General features: G+C 41.8%; 1 protein-coding gene across 1 annotated transcript in view; it reads right to left on the reverse strand.

The window, feature by feature from the left end:
* FOCAD (focadhesin) overlaps positions 1–16,239 on the reverse strand; it is a 287,833-nt gene that overhangs the window by 28,682 nt on the left and 242,912 nt on the right. Inside the window, exons 29-35 of the mRNA XM_081103496.1 lie at positions 15,075–15,222; positions 12,706–12,825; positions 11,257–11,379; positions 10,734–10,811; positions 9,524–9,595; positions 8,153–8,255; positions 5,779–5,859 (exon numbers count right to left, since the gene is read on the reverse strand). Of these exons, the coding sequence (XP_080959622.1) occupies positions 5,779–5,859; positions 8,153–8,255; positions 9,524–9,595; positions 10,734–10,811; positions 11,257–11,379; positions 12,706–12,825; positions 15,075–15,222 (725 nt within the window). The remainder of the gene's footprint in view (positions 1–5,778; positions 5,860–8,152; positions 8,256–9,523; positions 9,596–10,733; positions 10,812–11,256; positions 11,380–12,705; positions 12,826–15,074; positions 15,223–16,239) is intronic.

A 16,239-nucleotide genomic window follows, 5' to 3' on the forward strand; every position in this document is an offset into this window, starting at 1 on the left:
AAGTAAAAGAAAAAAGGTACACTAAAAAACTCTCTAAAATTTAAATTAAAAAAAACAACCTCTCAAGCAAGTACATGCAACAGTGTTTATTCCTTCTGGCAATGAAATGCAAATTAAAGTCTTAAGGTATCATTTTATACCTGACTGGTTTTTACTGTAGTCATTTGTTTATATGTTGGTTTGCTCTGTAGTATGATAACTCGAAAGGGTTTATTATTTACTTTGTTTTCTGAGCGCTGTTACATAAAGCAATTCATAAACTTGTAATCCTTACAATGACTCTATAAACAAGATTCCATTATTTTCTCCATTTCCAGGAGCAACTGAGGCTTTAGAGCAGCTGTGGGCAAACTACGGCCCGCGGGCCAGATCCGGCCCGTTTGAAATGAATAAAACTATTGAAAAAAAAGACCGTACCCTTTTATGTAATGATGTTTACTTTGAATTTATATTAGTTCACACACACACTCCATCCATGCTTTTGTTCCGGCCCTCCGGTCCAGTTTAAGAACCCATTGTGGCCCTCGAGTCAAAAAGTTTGTCCACCCCTGCTCTAGAGACTTAAGCCACTTGCCTAGAATGACAGAGCCAACAAGCAGTAGAAGCAGGTATGAACCCTGGCAGTCTGACTGCCCTGCTTTAACTGCTACGATTCCCTGCTTTGCATCTTCAGACAGGGCTGAGGTACTGAAACCTGGTACAACCCTTTTGAAGAGCAATGCATGAGGCCATGTCGTCCCTATAGTCAACAAGTCCTCAGGCTCTTGCCTACTAATAAATTGCTGAGAATTTATCCCAAGGAAGGCTACATGCAGAAGAAAGAAAACTAGATGTATAAAGATGTTCTCCTTGGCTTGGCCCTGGCTGGGTAGCTCAGTGGTTGGAGCACCATCCCGATGCACCAAGCTTGCGGGTTCGATCCCTGGACAGGGCACATGCAAGAATCAACCAATGAATGCATAAATATGTGTAACAACAAACAGATATTTTTCTCTCTCGCTCTAAAATAAATTAGAAGCCAAAACCGGTTTGGCTCAGTGGATAGAGCGTCGGCCTGCGGACTGAAAGGTCCCAGGTTCGATTCCGGTCAAGGGCATGTACCTGAGTTGCGGGCACATTCCCAGTGGGGAATATGCAGGAGGCATCTGATCGATGTTTCTAACTCTCTTTCTCTCTCCCTTCCTCTCTGTAAAAAATCAGTAAAATATATTAAAAAAACAAAAAAAACAAAATAAAATAAATTAGAAAATATTAAAGATGTTCTCCTTGACTTGGGGTGGTAAACACACAATACAGTGTACAGGTGATGTGTTGTAGAACTGTGCACCTGAAACCTGTATAATTTTGTTAACCAGTGTTACCCCAATCCTATATAATCCTGTATAATAAGGAGCTAATATGCTAATTAGACCGGACAGCGGAATGACCTTCCAGAGCGACCAGAGGGCTGGGCCATGGGACTGAGAGGAAGCTGGGCCGCGAGCGCTGAGGCAGCCAGGGCAGCGAGGGCCTACGCTTGCACGAATTTCGTGCATCGGGCCTCTAGTAAATTCAATAAAATGGAAAAAAAACCCAAACAAACAAAAAAGAAAGTCCTTAATTATTTTTGAATAAAATAAAAAAGATGTTCTGTATAATAGAAAAATTTTAATGACTAATAGGTTAAACGTTCATTTTGATTAACTTGATGGAATAGTCTACAGTCATTTAAAAATGGATAATTATGGAGACATATGGGAAATAGGCAAATTTTTATAATGTAATATTAAGGTAAAAATATAAAGTATATGTATACTTGAAAACATGTAAAAATTGTGTGTACATAAAAACAACAAATTAAAAAGTAAAGTTCAAAAGCGATAGTCATTGTTCAAGGGACATGGAATAATTGGTGACTTTTTTGATTTTACATATTCTCATGGTGTTTACAACAAAATTAGAAATTAAATATTCCCAAAACATACCCATGAACAAATATCCAGAAAGTAATGCAAGGATTCTTTTTCTGCTTCCCTCCAAGCCTCCCTTTGGAGGAGATCAGTGGTGATTATGTCCATGTTCATGGGAAGTTGTCAAAAGCAGACAAAATACTATAAATTTTATGATTCAATATAACACACCACCATCTAGAAAAGTGGTTCTCAACCTGTGGGTCGCGACCCCTTTGGCGGTCAAACGACCCTTTCACAGGGGTCGCCTAAGACCATCCTGCATATTAGATATTTATATTACGATTCATAACAGTAGCAACATTACAGTTATGAAGTAGCAACGAAAATAATTTTATGGTTGGGTCACAACATGAGGAACTATATTTAAAGGGCCAGAAGGTTGAGAACCACTGATCTAGAAGGACATACACTGGAATGTCTACTGTGGCCTCCTCTAGGAAGTGAGATTGTGGGGGATAATTTTTTCTTCTTTATACCATTTTTAAACTTAGTGCTATACACATGTATCCATTTCTAATACTCTTTTAAAAAGAATTGTATAGGTCAATTATTACTAAATTAAAATACTTTAAAATAACAGTCTTGGCAACTGGCTGTAATTTCATCAGAAAAATAGCACAGCTTTCTCATATCGTTTATTCTACACTCAGAGTTCACTAATTTTGCTCCTTTGGCTAGACTTGTCAACAATTATAGCTCATGTTAATTGTTCAAAAATGATTGAGAATATACCTATCTATAGTTTATACATAAGCCCAATACTTATATATACAGATATCACTGATCAATGAATTCATATCAAGGAAGAAATGCCATTCACAATGACTTTATTATAAGGATTTAAATATACTTTCCTCAAATAATACTTCTTACTGTGAACTTCAAAGTCAAATAGAAAAATATAAGCCTAAAAAATTAGTCACATTCCCCAGCAACAGAATGGTAAGAAAAATAATCTTAAATCATTAGGTACAAATACATAATGTTAGCAACAGAAATAATTACTTTTATTAAGAACATTTAATACATTTAAAATGTTTTATAAAAAAAGTAAATGAAATCTTGAAATCTGAAATATGCAATGAGGTTGGAAAAAACTACAAAATATCAGAAGTCAGAAAAAAGAATAAATGAATTGAAAAGAAGCAAAATAAGAGTCAAAATTTAAAGTTCCTTAAGGGGGAAAAAATGATTCCATGATAGGAAGACTTAAAAATTAAAAACAAATTTTAAGCCTAGCATAGTCAAGGAAAGTCCATAGGAATAGATAAGGACAAAGAACAAGGAATAATACATCTGCTAGAAGAAGGCCAGAGCTATTAGGGAAGAAAAGAGAATGTTACCGGATATAGCAAAAAAAAGTTATATTGAAAATTATTAACTGAAGTCTTTAATAACTAGAAGGGATTTAATCTATTTGGTATGGTTTTAAAATGTAGGCCTACTATGAACAGATAGGATTCTATGAACATCTTGTGTGTTCTATCGCATGAGTATTAAAGTGAGAAGAGCCCTAAGCATCAGAAAGCAGATAAATAGATTCGCCCTCTCAAATTTGATTGCCTAAAATTGAGATCATGATGCCCAATTTCCTGGCATGAGTGTGGCACAGGGTAAACTCATCCCATTGGTCTTCCTCATGTGAGCTAGCAAATGGCACACAGAGGCAAAGGAGCCACGCTCTCCCTATAGTTGGCCATCTTCTGCCTGTACCAAGCATGATTTTTATCCACGAGAGCCATTTCTTCCTCAAAAGAGCTCACCAAAGTTGTCATCCTTCCCATCAGCAGCTCCACTGGGCTCTGGGGGATGACATCCAGACATTTCAACTCAAAAGCTGCTTCAGAAGGGAGTTATTAAAATTCAAATGAGCTGTGCATATTGAAGAAGAACAGTCGTTTGCATGCACACCTCCACACTGGGCCACCCCTTCAGTCCCCGAGAGCAGGGCCTGGTTTTGTTTTTGTAAATGGGCTTCGGAGACTGAGGTCAGCCTCCCACGGCCCCCACTCCTCGGGGTCATCATTAGTAATGTGTGAGGCTGAATAGATTTTCCTCTGAATCTAGTCAGCAAACCTGACAGGAAGGCAGCCCTCTCCCACAACCTGAAAGCGCCAACAATCTGACTGGTAACAGGGCCTTTTTTCATACTTCATTTATCTGTTTCAAAACAGCGTTCAGGAAGGCCGCAATGACATCGCCGAGGGCAGCCCCCTGGCTTCTCAGGTTTGGAGCGAACGCTCCCTGTTGTGCCACGACTGCATCATCATAAACATTATGTTCAACTAAGAAGGTCCCACAGGCTTCGGAGAAAATTCATTTCTGCCAAGAACTATGGCTCTGGGAAGCCAAATGACATTTTATTCACTGGGAAAGAGTCTATCTTTCATTTGACCTTAAGGATTTTTTTTTCTCTCATGGAAATTATCTCACATTATCACCATTTAAAAATTTTATAAGCTATCAGGGAGCGACCAAACAAAAAATTGAGCAAAAATATATATCCCTGGAATTATCTTAGCCATGGAAATTTTAGATGCTCCGTTAGTAAAAATATAATTTTTTACTTATGAAGACATCTTTCTTAGCATATGTACTTCATATAGACTTGATGGTGCTTTAAACAATGAACTTCGCATTATGAGTAATGCGAATATGACATGTTTAGATATAACTGTATCACGTACAACAGTGACATAACCACGTTTCAGTTTCCACTGAGGACCTGTGAAAGCAAATCACACTAACTCAGGACCCTAGGAGAATAGCACAATTTCTAGAACTGCAGAAACTAAAGGAATTCATCTCCAAGCTCTGAAGGGAGTTTCTAATCTGGAAGCGCCAGGGATTTCTGTACCCAGTGGGAAATCAGATGACGTGACCTTTGCCATCTCTTTCAATGGTTAAGATTTTATTCTTCCACATCTTCATGAATCAAACTCGCTTCCTTCAGATTTCTTCATGTTCATTTGTTTAAAACCTTTTCCCCCTAAAATCGAGATGGCCTTGTGATACAGGCACTGGCTTCGCCCAGACTGACCTACCCTGCCCAAGGAAGAATGGAACCAGCAAACAGCAGTGGAGGGTAATTACATGATTGAAACTGGTTCCTGAGCTGTGATGTGTTGAGTTCGAATCCATTTTCTCCCCGCAGCACTGAACAGTATGTGTATCATTAAAGAGTATTTATTTAATAACTTAGATGGCATTAAAGAGTATTTATTTAGTAAGTTAGATGGCATTCTTTTGGCTCCAGTTAATACAAAAGGCACTCAATCTCTGTGTTCAGATTGCCCGTGCTCTAATTTGGGCGACAGGAAGAAAGAATCCCAAAGGACAAATGTTTGCAGAGAAAAAGAACATGAGCTAAAAATAAAAGCTGGAGCCAGTGATTCCAACAACACAGGGTGATCATACAAGGTCCAGGGGAAGACCCACTTCCCACTCAGGTCCTGAAACACAGACGCACCCAGGCCTGTTTCCTCTCTTTAGGTGACACTCACTTGAAACTGACAGGAAAGTAATGTGTGCTTGTTCCTTTGACATCACCGGATGGAAGATGAAGAAAGGTCTTCACAGAGTACCCCTCCCTCTCACCCCACCAGGTCAGATACGGTGATTCCGGGGGACTCTGCACCGTGCGTGCTTTCTGTGCCACTTACTGTAGTTGGGATCCCCGTCCTCACTTTTGCAAAGATGCTCTAGAGGAGGAAAATCATCGCCCCTTCAGACCTGTGCTATTTACTTAGACGGAAGCATGCTCAGCGCACACTCCTTACTTAATATGCAGAAGGAAGGATAAAACTTGAGAAATGTGTTTACTTGCCTTTTTTTCCTCCCGTAACAAAGAAGCCAATGGCTGCTCTAATAAAACTGCTTTCAGGCAAATAGCTATAGTCAGTAGGAACTGTGGAGACAGAAAAATGATCAAATTAACCAATGAACTTGGCGGGGCTAATGAAGGAAAGACAATGCTGCCAAATCAACCCAGAGACAAACCGGCGATGTTTACACCATTAATCTCAGCACAATTCTCTGTGGCTGCACCTAATTCTATTAAAGTGGCCAGCCTTGGAGTCATTGCTTAGGCGAGGCAAGCTATCTAAAATGGTAGTAAACCTAGTAGAATCTGGAAACCACAGAGGATGAATATTTTACTGAAGTGGTTAAAAAAAAAAAATCCTTGCCACATTGTCTCATCAACGAGCCCCAAGCCTGTGACCTCCTTAGTGTCAGGAAGGTTTCTGCCGGGCTTGCAGGCTGAGACCACCATTCTGGGAGCCACTTCAGGACATCCCGAATCGGATATAGGAGCCATGAGATATTACAATCAGTATCAACAGCAACCCATCTCTTACATCATGAGGCAGGGACTAAGGGACCAACATGGACAAATAAACAGGTGCTGCTGACCTGGAACAGCGAAGCAGTGATATTTATGCTCGCTGAGTCCTGGGAGTTTCCAGGATTCTTTTCCTCCCAGAAAATTCCATCAGAAACAAGTAGCTGTACTTTTCCAGACATATAATCATTTTGTTCCAAAGAACCTGGGTGTAGAATGATTCACTGTGACGGGACCTGAGTTTATGTGGGCCAGACCACATAGCCCATTAACGTTTAAAAACCCATGTAGACCTGGCTGGGGTGGCTCAGTTGGTTGGGCATCAACCCATGCACCAAGGGATTGCTGGTTCAATTCCCTGTCAAGGCACATGCCCAGGTTGTGGGCTTGATCCCTGGTGGGGGTGTGCAGGAGGTGTGGGGTGTGCAGGAGACAGCCAATCCATGTTGTGTTCTCACATCGATGTTTCTCTCCCTTCTTTTCTCTCTAAAAATCAATAAACTATTCTTAACAAAAAAAGCCTATGTAAAAAAGCAAACATGCTATTGTACCAGGACCCTGTGAGAGCACTGCCCCTTAAAACTAGCATTACCAAGGGTTTCCTCCGATGACTGCGTTTTCTTTCTGTTCTCCATTTTAATATGACAGCTGCCAGCTGTCTAAAGTTCATTATGTTGAGAATGCCGCGGAATAATGTCCTATTTCTGTAGCTCAGGAGTGATTGAAAGTGAGGGAGACAGTAATTACAGGGGCCCGTGTTCACGGTAATGCTGTCCACACACTACCTGTCAGGGGATATGTGGAACTAGGTTTTAATGAGGAATCTTTGGTACCTAAACCCCTCTGGCCTGGGTCCAAGAGAGCCAGTGGGTCAAAATTCTATCAAGAGCGAGGAGCAGATACAGATCCCAGTACATTATAGTGATGCCTCCCAGAAAATCTTCAAGTACGAGCATAAATTAAGCATGTGGGAATTGCAAATATTCCTTATTGCTTGTTATCAAAAAGCTGGAAATAGAAAAAGCCTTGTTATACTAAGACCTAGAATTTCAGTTCCAGTCAATGAGATGCACAAGTTTAAATGCACTTATCCCATTATTTTTTCAAAAGCAGGGGCCAGAAGAATTCTAGCCATATGTGAAGAGACCTTTATTTTTTTTTAATTTAAAAAATATTTTTATTGATTTCAGAGATGAAGAGAGAGAGAGAGAGAGACAGAAACATCAATGATGAGAGAGAATCACTGATCGGCTGCCTCCTGCATGCCCCCTACTGGGGATGGAGCCTAAACCTGGGCATACGCCTTGACCGGGAATTGAACTGTGACCTCCTGGTTCATAGGTCAATACTCAACCACTGAGCCATGCTGCCTGTGTGAGGAAGAGACCTTTAATGAATATGAGTAGTATACAAACTATGATTATTACATCTGGTGAAAAAAAAAAAAGAACTTTGTTCCAAGCTTCAGAGACCTGGTTCTTTTTTTTTCTGGATTTGTCACTGAACCAGCTCTGTACATAAGTTACATAATATTTCTAAGCCTCAGGTTCTTCATCTGTAAAATACAAGATTAGACTCAATGTCTGAACTGTTCTCTCAGGGAGGCAGAAAGGAAGAGTGAAAAGAGCATGGGCTTTGGAGGCCGACAGGTCTGAGTTCAAACTGGTGTCCGCCACTAACTGCCTTGTGACCCTGGGTAGGTCAGGCAGCCTTTCCACAGCCCATGTCCTGATGTCAAATTGGGGTGGTAATTCCTATCCCCATCCCTGAGGGTTGTTGTGGAGACTAATGCTCTTAATAGTTCATAGCCCGAGTCAGCACCCTCCTTCCAGCTCGTGTCCTATGGCTCTACTCTTACCGGAGGTTCTGCTTTGATTTGAGGACAGAGTAGACAGATGAAGATGTCCTAGAAGCCAGATTGCATTGGACTGAAGACCAATCACCCCGGACACACTGATGACCTATGGATGAAAATGTGACAGTTCAGTGATGGGAAAGGATCCAAACTCAACTCAATAAATGGCCACTCACAGAAAGTCACTGATCTCTCATGAGGTGGCAACGAGAAGCTCTATGACAAGGTGTAACATCACCTGTCTAGTCTACTAAGTCTGGGATGATTTAGTCGGTGATCAACAAGTGTTGCTGAATGAATGAATGAGCAAATGAATGAACGAGTGAATCAACTGATGATAGAAGAGGATAGTAGTGCTTGTCTCAGATATCCCCGAGTCAGAGAGGTCTCAAAATATTATCAAAAACTGGAAAAAGAAAATCCAAAAGGTAAAAAGAGGTGATAATTTGTTTAAAATACCTCTAACAATGGAAGGAGATATTAACAATGGAAGGAGGTATTATTTTGTTCTCTTCTTTAAATAATTTTCAATTAATGCTTGATCATTCATAATAAGCATTTTTAAAATAGTTTAAATTATAGATTCTCCTCCCAAGTTATAGCAACTTAAGTTTAAATATTTTTTTAGAATATTCATATTCATACAGGAAAAAGACAGTTTCTTCTGTTCAGAAATTGATGTTTGCTTTTGAAACTTGAATTACTGGAAGTTCTTCAGGTGTTATAATCACCAACATTTTACAAGACAAAAATTACGCGAAGTGACAAGACTAGGACACGAAGGTCTATGTGCAGTAAGAATTCCGAGTAGACAAATGAGATGCCTGAAAGCAATGTGACAGACACTCGGGGCAGTCCTTCAGGCTGGGAGGACCAGCTGTGGTATTTGTTCAGCTTCTTCCATGCTGTCTGTACCTCCAACTTTTACGCAATGATCATTAAAAAATAAAAATACTGAGTTAGACAATCATTTCTCAGCACATAACTATGCTCATTCTTCAGCCAAGGCTCACGCTGACAGTGACTTACCCACATCCTTGTCTCAGTGACATGGGAACGGGTGCCTCGACTAGCTACTCAGACATCTGCCTGCCCTCTGATCACCGTTCCCTTCTCCTCGCAGGGTCAGGTTTTGATTTTTATGGGAAACTAATGCCAACTTAACTCAAAACGCCAGCTTTCTTTTTTTTCCAGAAGAGTGCACGTATGTCAGCAAATGCAGGGCCACAAACCATTTTCAAATGCCCTGAAACTCACCATCAGTAAACAGCTTTCCTCATTTTCTAAGTAAAACAGTTTGTATCATGAAAGAGAAAAAAGACAAAAGGGGGACATCCGTGTTCCCACTGAAGGGCTTTACCTTCCTCCTCTCACCTGTGTTAAGGCTCGAATGACTTCATTGAGTCTGGCTTGAAACTGAGAGGTCTGGATGGCTTCTGACTTCAGCTGAAAGAAAAAAAATCCACTCCAACATCCCCGAAAAAGTATGACATTCCCAGTGATGAGCGACCATCTTCTACACTCCGCAGTCATTTATCACTATGTCCTTGTCTTTCAAAGTGGGACTCCACAGTGAGTCCTGGAGAGCAGGGGCCAGGCTTTATTGATCACTGATTCCCTATCATCCGTTCAGCGTGGCACGCAGCAGCCACCTAATACTCCTGAACTGTATAAACAAAGGAGGTCCTTGGAATTACTTACAAACTTATGCATCTATGTGTCCACTATGGAAAACATTTTATCATTTTTTAAGAAATATTTTTATTGATTTCAGAGAGGAAGGGAGAGGGAGAGGGATAGAAACATCAATGATGAGAGAGAATCATTGAACAGCTGCCTCCTGCACGCCCCACACCAGGGATCGAGCCCACAACCAGGGCATGTGCCCTGACTGGGAACGGAACTGTGACCTTCTGGTCAATGCTCAACCCCTGAGCCACGCCGCAGCGCTGGAAAACATTGTAGAGTGAAAAAAACAAAAAACAAAAACGTACTTAGATACTAACTTAAACATTACAGATGTACAATGGAGTTTCTTATAAATGATTTCTGTAATTTCTTATGATTCATTAACTTTTCTCAGGCAGGGAACTTTGTAGCAAATACATTAAGTTGACTAGGTTTAATTCCTACAAATCAAATAAAAGGGAAAAAAAATCTCTATACAAAGAATTCTCAGCAAAGAACAATCTTCTGCCCTGGCTGCTAAGTTAGCTGAGTGGCCTCCCAACAAGCACCAAGAGGTCACCAGTTCAATTCCCAGTTGGGGCACATGCCCGGGTTTTGAGCTCGATCCCCAGTAGGGGGTGCAGGCGGCAGCCGAATGATGTTTCTCTCTGTCTCCCTTTCCCTTTCTCTCTCTCTCTCTCTCTCTCTCTCTCTCTCTCTCTCTCTCTCTCTCTCTCTCATCAATAACCCCCCCCTTTTTTTTAAAGCACAATTTTCCATACATTAAAGTCACTGCAAAGCCCAGTGTCACCATTACGATAAGCATATACTCTTCTGTCCTCAGCATACTGAGATGCTAGGTGTTCTGCTCTTGCTGTGGCTAGGTACACATTCAGATTTCTTTCTTTCTTTTTACCTGCATTACATCCCCTTCCGAGCCTACCAAGGCCACCATACCATGGAGAGCTGCCAAGCAAAGCATTGTGGGAGAGCCCTGAAAACAAAGAATATGTCATGAGGGAAACAGTCCTTGGGTTTGAATTCTAGAAAACTTATTATATCATAGAGAAATTAATGGTCAAAATGGGTAGGGTCAACATAACCTGTATCACTGAACCAAAAATGGCCTCAGACTTGAATAAAGCTACAGGCTGAAGGTGTTAGAACATAAGTGGCTTCTTGTTGTTTTTTTATTTTTTAAAAACCACAATGTTGTTTAAAATTAAAACATTGGCCAAATAACCAGTTTTAAAAAAACTATCATAGTTGACAGGATGTATCATGTATAAGGGTTGAAAGCACACGTTTCCCTTTCATTTGAAATCACCCATTCTTCTATTGTTAAGCGATATACCTGAGCAGTTATCTACAAATGGTCCAATTAACTAGCCCTTTTCTTTTATACAAAACTAAAATACCATGCAGGCGGCGACCTCTACCTCTGCTAGGACAATCCTGATCCAGGCAGGGAGCAGCTTGCTGCCCAAGTCTTCGGCTTTTCCATGTCCACACAAAGACAAACCATGAACTATGTTGCCTAACGCCAAGGCAAAACCTGAAGTCTGTTACAAACAAACAGAAACAAGGGGTAAGGAAAGGGAAGAATGTTTACATATTGCAGCACAAGCACTTCCTGGCCCCCCCCCGCCCAAGTTCTTTAGGCATCTGAAAATCAGGGAGCGGCAGATTTAAAAAATCTAGACTTTGGTTTGCAACAGAAGCTAGTCTAATTGCAAGGGAGTCAGCTGCAGTGAGTGGTTTATTTGAGGGAAATAATACCGCACTATTGAGCAACGTGGCTCAAATGATCCACATTTCAGAAGGGGTTCGAGTGAAAATACCCAAGTAGATCGCACAAGCTGTCAACTCCCAAACAAGAGGAGAAAATGTCTCATAATGAGCACTGCGTATGTAAACGTCTACATTTTGATGTTGCAAACCCTACTGAACATGAGCAGGCAAATAATCATAAAGTAGTAACAATACCAAACAATATACATTTAAAACCAGTGAATCCTGAAATAACCCACTATGGCCAATATTGAGACTTGAGAGAAACCTTAAAAAACAAAAAAACACTACCACCAGCAATGAGAAGATTCTAAAGCATGTGTAATCAGACAGAGCTTTTTTCCCCTTCAATTCTTAAAGTTGTGGTAAAATACATATAACATAAAATTTACCATCTTAGTCATTTTTAACTATGCAATTCGGTGGTATTAAGTACCCTCACATTATTGTATAACCAATCACTACCATCCATCTCCAGAACTCTTTTTATTTTGCAAAACTGAAACTCTATACCCATTAAACAAGAACTCCCTCTCCCCCTCCCCCTGGCGACCACCATTCTATCTTCTATTTCTATGAATGTGACGACTCTAGGTGCCTCATATAAGTAGAATCATACAGCATGTGTCTTTTTGTGGTTGCGTATTTCACTTAGCATGAGGTCCTCAAGATTCATCCCTGTTGTAGCATAGTATTTCCTTCCTTTTTAAGGCTGAATAATATTTTAGAGGAAACATTTAAGGGTATTTAATTTAATTTACAGGCATTTAATCTTTCCTATACCTATTTAGTCTATATTCTTTGCCTTGTATTTGCTAAGGTTTGACCTTATCAGAGCCCTCTATGTATTCATTTTGAAAAGGCTAAGTACTCTCTCCAACCAATTAAAAAAAAAAAAAGTCTACCGGAGGACATAAGGAATGAGAGAGAAAGGCCCCTGTGGTTGTTGGCTGTAGCTGTGAGACGGGAGAATAGTTAGAAGCTCCTCAGTTCTGGGCATGAAAAACATCCCACTATCCTCTAATCAGAGGAAGTCAAGATCAGGGCCAAGCAGCAGCCTGGGACCCACAGAGGGAGGGAACCGGGCGCCTTCCCACCTGCTGGTTGCTCTCTGCCAACAGGCGGAGCTTGCTCATCGTGTCCTCGGCCTCCGCAGCCTCGATGATGCCGGCACTGAACGCCGCTGTGCACACGCAGCTGAGGGTGTAGGCCAGGACCTGGGAGAAGAGACAGCAGGACAATGTTTCTTCACAAGGGAAAAGAAAAGAACAGGGTTAATTGACACAAATATTCGGTCAAACTTCTCCCCAGGAAGGAATGGATTTAAGTACGCCTCCCACAGACGGGCACTGCTTCGCTGCCTCACTTCTATTTCCTAACGATGTTATGAGGTGGGCGTCATTATTCCTACTCTATAGATAAGGACGTTGAGGCTCAACTACACAGAGCTAGCAAGTGACAGGAGCGCGATTCAAAACCAAAAGGCTCCCTCACCAATTCAGGACACACCATCTATAGGTGGTAGAAGCCGGTCTTCATCACAATGGACGTTACTAATTGCCACAGGTCTGATCCAAGGCCAAGCAGCGGAGGGATAGAGATGAGGCTACGTTAAGATTCCCCAGTAGCAGAAGTGGAGCAGAATGGACAACTGAGGGCTTTAGAGTCAGATAAATTGTGTAAAATAGAGATAATATTCCCTACTTCCTAGCACTGTAGGATAACATAATGAGTAAATGAATACATGAACAGATTACAAATAAAAATGCTGGGAGTAGAGACGGAATACTCAGGTGTATATTCCAAATTGATCATTTATTGGCTAAGTAACGCCAGGCAAGTCAAACAACCCATTTGAGCCTCAATTTTTGCAAATCATAGTTAATCACCCCCTCCCTGTTATCTTGCATTTTCATGAGGAAACCCTCCCTTACAAAGATACTCAAACCAAAGTGGAAATGTGTATCTCCCAACCCTGGTTTATTCAGCCGGAAAAGAATAAGTGGTTTCTAAGGTAGAAATTGAATAATAAAACATGAGAGGGGAGAAAAAAAACAAAACATGTGTCCAAGGCCTCACACATCAAAACATCAAGTGGTCAAATGCCTGTTAGGAAAACCTTGCTCTCATTTGTTAGCCAAAGTGCTCCTTGGCGGCAAAATTTTCTTTTCTCCTTTTGCTTAAAAAAATATGTCCTTTTGAATCATGCTCTGCTTTGAAAGTGGCAATGGGGGCATGTCTTAGACCAGTGATGGCGAACTTTTTGAGCTCGGCCTGTCAGCATTTTGAAAAACCCTAACTTAACTCTGGTGCCGTGTCACATATAGAAATTTTTTGATATTTGCAACCATAGTAAAACAAAGACTTATATTTTTGATATTTATTTTATATATTTAAATGCCATTTAACAAAGAAAAATCAACCAAAAAAATGAGTTCACGTGTCACCTCTGACACGCGTGTCATAGGTTCGCCATCACTGTCTTAGACAGTGGTTCTCAACCTTCTGGCCCTTTAAATACAGTTCCTCATGTTGTGACCCAACCATAAAATTATTTTCGTTGCTACTTCATCACTGTCATGCTGCTACTGTTATGAATCGTCATGGAAATATCTGATATGCAGGATGGTCTTAGGCGGCCCCTGTGAAAGGGTCGTTTGACCGCCAAAGGGGTCGCGACCCACAGGTTGAGAACCGCTGCCTTAGAACAAAACGTCAGCCCTCTGTGCCTCAGAAATCCACCGACTCAACCAGCCCCACGGCCTGAGAGGAAGGGCCGCGCAGGGACACAGGGCCTTTATGCTCCTCAATAGCTCCTGCTCCAACGGGAGGGAGAGTCTGGCCGGGCCGAGAGGTCACCTCCGGCTCCTTCGGGCTCGGAGCACGGGGCCGGCCTCACCTGCGCAGGACAGACTCCCACACGCGAGGCCGACACTCACAGGCCGCTCACATGACCTGCAAGTCTGCATGTGTCTGCACCACAACAGAAAAAGCTCTTCATTTAATGTGGTGACGGGAACCTCTTCAGTGATTCTCATGCTGGCTGCCATTTCAAAAAGCAAACGCCTTTTCGATCTGCAGTTTCTTAAGCTATTTCCTGGCCGTTTTTTTTTTTTAAAGTGACATGGGCTTGGGCCTAATTCTACCTCTCTCCATTTAACCCCCCTCCAGAAACCACGGCGCTTCTTAGAAAGTGCCTGCTCGTGCTGCTGACTCGGGAGTCTGTATTCAGTCCAGGCTCTTATCTTACTTGCCACATTTAAGTTGAAGTTGATTTAAACAGCTGCACAATTTGAAACCCTTATGATCTATTATAGGTGGCTTGCCACTCAGATTTTCTCCTTATCCCACTTGAGGGTGAGGAAGAATTTAATTCCAGGGTCACCAAAATGTGAGAAGCAGAAAATAAGCAGCAACATGAAGCAAAAGCCGGGAAAGGGAAGGAAACCGGGACCACGCCTCGTACCTCCTGGAAGGTCCTGCTCTGGCTCCCGCTGTCATCGAGGTACGCCGACAGCTTCCGCAGCGACGCGGCCACGTGGACGCGCGACTCCGTTTGGCTGCTGTGGCTCATGAGGGACAGAACCAGGCCAACTCCCAGGATACAGCCCGTGCTTGGAGGCCAAAAAGACGAGGCGTTAAAAAGCACAGACGTCCGCGCTTCCCCTTTCCCAGGAGTTTCCAGTGCTCCACTGGTTGGGGTGAGAGGGCTGGATTCGAATTCTGCTGCCTGCTCTGTAAGCCTGTCCCACAAAACACCACAAGTACACACCCTCCCTCCTCAAAAGGCAACCTTTACAAAACAACAATGAGGTACCATCTCACACCTGTCAGAATGGCTATCATCAACAAATCAACAAACGACAAGTGCTGGAGAGGATGCAGAGAAAAAAGGAACACTTGTGCACTGCTGGTGGGAATGCAGACTGGTGCAGCCGCTGTGGAGAACAGTATGGAGTTTCCTCAAAAAGTTAAAAATGGAACTCCCATTTGACCCAGTGATCCCACTTCTAGGAATATAGCCCAAGAAACCAGAAACACCAATCAGAAAAGATATATGCACCCCTATGTTCATAGCAGCACAATTCACCATAGTGAAGATTTGGAAACAGCCTAAGTGCCCATCAGCAGATGAATGGATTAGAAAACTGTGGTACATCTACAAAATGGAATACTATGCTGCGGTAAAAAAGAAGGAATTCTTACCATTTGCAACAGCATGGATGAAACTGAAGAGCATTATGCTAAGTGAAATAAGCCAGTCAATGAAAGAAAAATACCACATGATCTCACTCATTTATGGATAATAAAGACCATTATAAGCTAATGAACAGAAATAGATACAGAGGCAGAGCAGCATCGAACAGACGGTGAAATTACAGCGGGAAGGCCGGGGAGGGTTGCGGGGAGGGTAAGAGATCAACCTAAGGACTTGTATGCATGCATATAAGCATAACCAATGGACAGAAGACACTGGGGGGTAGGGGAGGCCGGGGGAATGTCAAGGGGGGGGGGAGGAGACATATGTACTACTCTTTGTAATATTTTAAGCGATAAAACAAAATTTTAAAAAAAGGGCAACCTTTACCACAAAACAGGTGTTTGGTGGCCCATGCTAGTGCTGTGTACCC

Source organism: Myotis nattereri (assembly GCF_964212035.1).
Source record: "Myotis nattereri genome assembly, chromosome: 12".
Taxonomy (NCBI): domain Eukaryota; kingdom Metazoa; phylum Chordata; class Mammalia; order Chiroptera; family Vespertilionidae; genus Myotis; species Myotis nattereri.